Source organism: Coregonus clupeaformis, chromosome 29 (genome assembly GCF_020615455.1).
Source record: "Coregonus clupeaformis isolate EN_2021a chromosome 29, ASM2061545v1, whole genome shotgun sequence".
NCBI classification, from domain to species: domain Eukaryota; kingdom Metazoa; phylum Chordata; class Actinopteri; order Salmoniformes; family Salmonidae; genus Coregonus; species Coregonus clupeaformis.
In genome coordinates, this window is record NC_059220.1 from 29,387,927 (window position 1) to 29,393,806 (window position 5,880).

The 5,880-nt window shown below is 40.8% G+C and overlaps 1 protein-coding gene across 1 annotated transcript; it reads left to right on the top strand.

Annotated features, from left to right (window-relative positions):
- The first annotated feature begins 464 nt into the window (after positions 1 to 464).
- Positions 465 to 2,465, top strand: LOC121544389 (gap junction beta-4 protein). Its single transcript, XM_041854329.2, has 2 exons — positions 465 to 579; positions 1,171 to 2,465. Exon 2 carries the CDS (start codon positions 1,287 to 1,289, stop codon positions 2,109 to 2,111), a length of 825 nt encoding a protein of 274 aa, XP_041710263.1. The 5' UTR covers positions 465 to 579; positions 1,171 to 1,286; the 3' UTR covers positions 2,112 to 2,465.
- The last annotated feature ends 3,415 nt before the right edge of the window (positions 2,466 to 5,880 follow it).

Here is a 5,880-nt window from a genome sequence, read left to right on the forward strand (position 1 = left end):
ACATCAGTGCCAGATTTCACTAATGCTCTTGTGGCTGAATGGAAGCAAGTCCCCGCAGCAATGTTCCAACATCTAGTGGAAAGCCTTTCCAGAAGAGTGGAGGCTGTTATAGCAGCAAAGGGGGACCAACTCCATATTATTGCCCATGATTTTGGAATGAGATTTTCGACGAGCAGGTGTCCACATACTTTTGGTAATGTAGTGTATCTTTGACCAACAGATGCATATCTGTATTCCCAGTCGTGAAATCCATAGATTAGGGCCTAAGGAATTTATTTCAATTGACTGATTTCCTTATATGAACTGTAACTCAGTAAAATATTTTAAATTAATGCACGTTTATATTTTTGTTCGTGTACATTTAAATGGCCCGTGAAACCGCTCATCTGCATGGTTCGCTAGCCCCACCTGAACAAGTTGAATGTTGCACGACAACATCGCTTTGTGACTACTCCACCTACACTCTTGAGAAATCTTCAGAGACATTCATTGGTGGTTAAAGGGTGTTTCTCCGTTCCTATACGGACTGCAACTTCCCCGACTGAGTTTATGGTTCTTTCGTCAAATACATTTTGAAGTGTAAGTACATGATTTGTTTACATATCCACCTGTGTATCAATAGTATTAGTTTAAGGTTATTAGATTAGCTAAAGATTACGATAAAGAACGTTTGGGTTATTTTCCGTTGGTTGAAGAGACTGCATTTGGGAAATGTTTTCTCTGTTCTTTCTCTATTATTCAGTGCACTCACTAGAATAAACAATTGGGGAATAAAGTACTGTAGTTGCAGCATAGCCTGTCCGTGTTAAAAACGATAAGAACATGTGACGGTTGATGTTTAGACCTACTCTGAACAGTTAACTTGCTATTTTGCAATAGTTAACTTGCTACTAAATAGGAATCCTGTCTTGTGCTTTTAGGATATGGGGGCTTTTGTCATCCTTCATACATTCACATTATTATTCATTATTCAATCTTATTTTGAAAAAAGATGGAAAGTGTGAAAATAGCTCCCAGTTAGGGCTATTTGTTGGGAATTTTACACAGGGGAAAACCAATTATGTGTGTATATATAAATCATTGGGGGAAAACAAAAACACCAGTTGTGTTTTTGTTCACTCATACTCAAAGGCCTTCTCTTCCCCCTACCCCCTCTCTCTTTTTCTATAGATGGCTGAAAGTAAGGAACACTCCAGAATTTGACTTGAGATCTCAACCAACAGGTTTCTCACACCATCCTCTATCTTAACTTCCATCAGAGAGGTAGATTGTAAGTCAGCTTCACAATGAACTGGGCATTCCTCCAGGGCCTCCTCAGTGGGGTGAACAAGTACTCCACAGCGTTCGGCCGTGTGTGGTTGTCCATTGTCTTCCTCTTCAGGGTCATGGTGTTTGTCGTGGCGGCAGAGAAGGTGTGGGGTGACGAGCAGAAGGACTTCCAGTGCAATACAGCCCAGCCTGGCTGCCATAACGTCTGTTTTGACCACTTCTTCCCTGTGTCCCACATCCGCCTATGGGCCCTGCAGCTCATCTTTGTCACCTGTCCCTCCCTCATGGTGGTGATGCACGTGGCCTACAGAGATGAACGTGAGCGCAAACATACGCTCAAATATGGCGAGGGCTGTCGGAAACTTTACAAGAACACCGGCAAGAAGCGTGGTGGGCTGTGGTGGACCTACGTCCTGACCCTGGTCTTCAAGATAGCCGTGGACGCCACCTTTGTTTATTTAATCTACCATATCTACGAGGGCTATGATTTCCCCTCCCTCATCAAGTGTGAGCAGAAGCCCTGTCCCAACAAGGTGGACTGCTTCATCTCTCGCCCCACAGAGAAACGTATCTTCACCATCTTCATGGTGGTCACCAGCCTGGCCTGTATCCTGCTATCCTTCTTTGAGATCCTGTACCTGGTGGGGAAACGATGTAAAGAGTGCTTCACCCGCATACACCAATCACGCAAATCCACCATCCAGTCACGCCAGGTGGCCATGGCTACCTCGCTGGTGATCGGTGGCAAGAATCAAATGGAGTCCAACTCACTAAAGTTGCCCAGCAAGGATGGCTCAGCCCCATCTTATAGTCAGGGTTGGGGAGTAACTGATTACATGTAATCAGTCACATGTAACCGGATTACTAAAATATATTGTAATAAGATTACAGATACTTTTGATTACTTTTACAGTTGAAGTTGGAAGTTTACATACACCTTAGCCAAATACATTTATTTGACGATTCATTTCTGTGTTCATGTGTATGATAGATTATAAAATAAATGCACTCTGCACAAAGCCAGTAGAGAGTGTTGATTTGAGTGTGTTTCAGTAAACATAGCTGTTGATGATATATCACAGAATGTATATTACATGGATGTAAACAGTGTAGTCTATATATACCAATCAAAAGTTTGGACACACCTACTCATTCAAGGGTTTTTCTTTATTTTTACTATTTTCTACATTGTAGAATAATAGTGAAGACATCAAAACTATGAAATAACACAAATGGAATCATGTAGTAACCAAAAAATTGTTCAACAAATCAAAATATATTTTATATTTGAGATTCTTCAAATAGCCACCCTTTGCCTAGATGACAGCTTTGCACACTCTTGGCATTCTCTCAACCAGCTTCACATGGAATGCTTTTCCAACAGTCTTGAAGGAGTTCCCACATATGCTGTTGGCTTTTTTTCCTTCACTCCGCCGTCCGACTCATCCCAAACCATCTCAATTGGGTTGAGGTCGGGGGATTGTGGAGGCCAGGTCATCTGATGCAGCACTCCATCACTCTCCTTCTTGGTAAAATAGCCCTTACACAGCCTGGAGGTGTGTTGGGTCATTGTCCTGGTGAAAAACAAATGATAGTCCAACTAAGCCCAAACCAGATGGGATGGCGTATCGCTGCAGAATGCTGGGGTAGCCATGCTGGTTAAGTGTGCCTTGAATTCTAAATAAATCACAGACACTGTCACCAGCAAAGCACCCCCACACGATAACACCTCCTCCTCCATGCTTTACGGTGGGAAATACACATGCGGAGATCATCCGTTCACCCACACACATCTCACAAAGACACAGCGGTTGGAACCAAAAATCTCAAATTTGGACTCCAGACCAAAGGACACATTTCCACTGGTCTAATGTCCATTGCTCGTGTTTCTTGGCCCAAGCAGGTCTCTTCTTCTTATTGGTGTCCTTTAGTAGTGGTTTCTTTGCAGCAATTTGACCGTGAAGGGCTGTTTCACACAGTCCCCTCTGAACAGTTGATGTTGAAATGTGTCTGTTACTTGAACTCTGTGAAGCATTTATTTGGGCTGCAATCTCTGAGGCTGGTAACTATAATGAACTTATCCTCTGCAGCAGAGGTAACTCTGGGTCTTCCATTCCTGTGGCGGTCCTCATGAGAGCCAGTTTCATCATAGCGCTTGATGGTTTTTGCGACTGCACTTGAGGAAACTTTCAAAGTTCTTGAAATGTTCCGTATTGACTGACCTTCATGTCTTAAAGTAATGATGGACAGTCGTTTCTCTGCTTATTTGAGCTGTTCTTGCCATAATATGGACTTGGTCTTTTACCAAATAGGGCTATCTTCAGTATACCCCTCCTACCTTGTCACAACACAACTGATTGGCTCAAACGCATTAAGAAGGAAAGAAATTCCACAAATTAACTTTTAACAAGGCACATCTGTTAATTGAAATGCATTCCAGGTGACTACCTCATGAAGCTGGTTGAGAGAATGCCAAGAGTGTGCAAAGCTGTCATCAAGGCAAAGGGTGGCTATTTGAAGAATCTCAAATATAAAATATATTTTTATTTGTTTAACACTTTTTTGGGCACTGCGTGATTCCATATGTGTTATTTCATAGTTTTGATGTCATCACTATTCTAAAAACCCTTGAATGAGTAGCTGTGTCCAAACTTCTGACTGGTAGTGTAGGTCTATTTACACATTTACATAAGTACAGTTGCAGTTTATCTATTTCACTTTTTTATTTGTATATTTATACAATGCAATTTATGTATTTTTCAAATAATTTTGATAACTGACTGAAGTGCACATGTAACACAAAAGCTGGAGAAATTACACCATACACAATATCTATAACATACAAAAATGCATGCTCATTGCTTGGTGCTGAGAGTAATGCTCCTATACAGTACATTTCTCTATGGGAGCGCCTGTGTTCATTAGTTACAGACAGTATTCAAATTAGGCTTTTCTTTGTTAAAATATTCTTAGATAAGGATCAAGACCATGAATAAAGTCCCTGGGCATGGTATGAAAGATACTTTATTTCGGATTTTCCGAATTTCCGAATGGTGCATTATCAGTCCCATTTTACTCTCTTGTGACAGACAGCCTTGGAAGATTTGGCTCTGGGTGCTGGTATTAGTCTCATATCATCACCAGGGCATTGGTCACAACAGTTATTCATGAAACTCATTCTATATGGAGACCAGAACATATGAACAGCAATCTCATTGTATAAGAGGACCTGTCCATTTGTCAGTGGTGTAAAGTACTTTTAAAAAAAAGAGTAAAACATACTTTAAAGTACTACTTAAGTCGTTTTTTTGGGTATCTGTACTTTAATATTTATATTTTTGACTACTTTTAATTTTACTTCACTACAGTCCTAAAGAAAATAATGTACTTTTTACTCCATACATTTTCCCTGACACCCAAAAGTACTTTTTGAATGCTTAGCAGGACAGAAAAATTGTCCAATTCACACACTTATCAAAAGAACATCCCTGGTCATCCCGACTGCCTCTGAGCCGGCCGACTCACTAAACACACGTTTCCTTTATAAATTATGTCTGAGTGTTGGAGTGTGCCCCTGGCTATCTGTAAATAAATAAAAATTTAAAAAATGGTGCCGTCTGGTTTGCTTAATATAAGGAATTTGAAATTATTTATACTTTTATTTTGAAATTAAGTATATTTTAGCAATTACATTTACTTTTGATACTTAAGTGTATTTAAAATGTTGGACAGATGTGGGGTCCCTAGTTTAACACGTCAGCCAGAACTGTAGACCCACCCAGTGGAGGAATTTGACCTGTCAGTCTCTGGAACAGGTTCTGAGTTGATGACTCCTCTGTTTACATGGACATGAGAGAAGAAAAGGCTTGATATGTGTAATAAAGGTGAACACAGGGCTGTGAGGTGAAATCAAACAAGTTACTCTCACTTTGTATTCCAGAAAGGGGGATTTAAGTTGTTCAATGAAGTGTATGTTTTTATCTTCTGTAATAATCAACCAGGAATCAAGGACGGACCTTGTCTGTTGACACAGTGAATGTAATCTGTCTGTATCCTTTCTCTCTATTCAGCCTCTTGAATCAGGACTTGTGGGTATTTTACTGCGTAGACAAAGAAAAGAACACACCTTTGCAGCAGCAAGACTGAACAGGATTCTCTGTTAGTTCTGCCCCAACTCCTCATCTGCTCTGTTAGTACTTGCCCCTGCTGTTTTCACTATCTTATAGAGCAGTGTACAGACACAGAACATTGTAGTAGTTTTCCTGTTCTATTCTCTCAGCGTGTGGAGACATGCGCTGCACAGCGGTTGAGTCATGGGCTGCATTCCATCAGGTGCGCCCGGCAAACTGCCTGATTCAGTTCATTAAACTGGAGCCAAAAAGGAACTTTCCACCCCTCTCTGTCTCCTAGACCTAGTTTATAAATTACAACAAGTGTTGCCAGGGCAGATGTTGACGTGTCTTATAAGAGGCCTATGACCATTGTAAAGATTCCTGAAGTGTGATCTTGGAGGATCTTCTCTTACAATACCTGATGATGACTTTTAGGCTAGTGGTGAACCATTACAATCATGTTTCATTCTCAAAAGCTGGACAGAAGTCACCTCCTTTG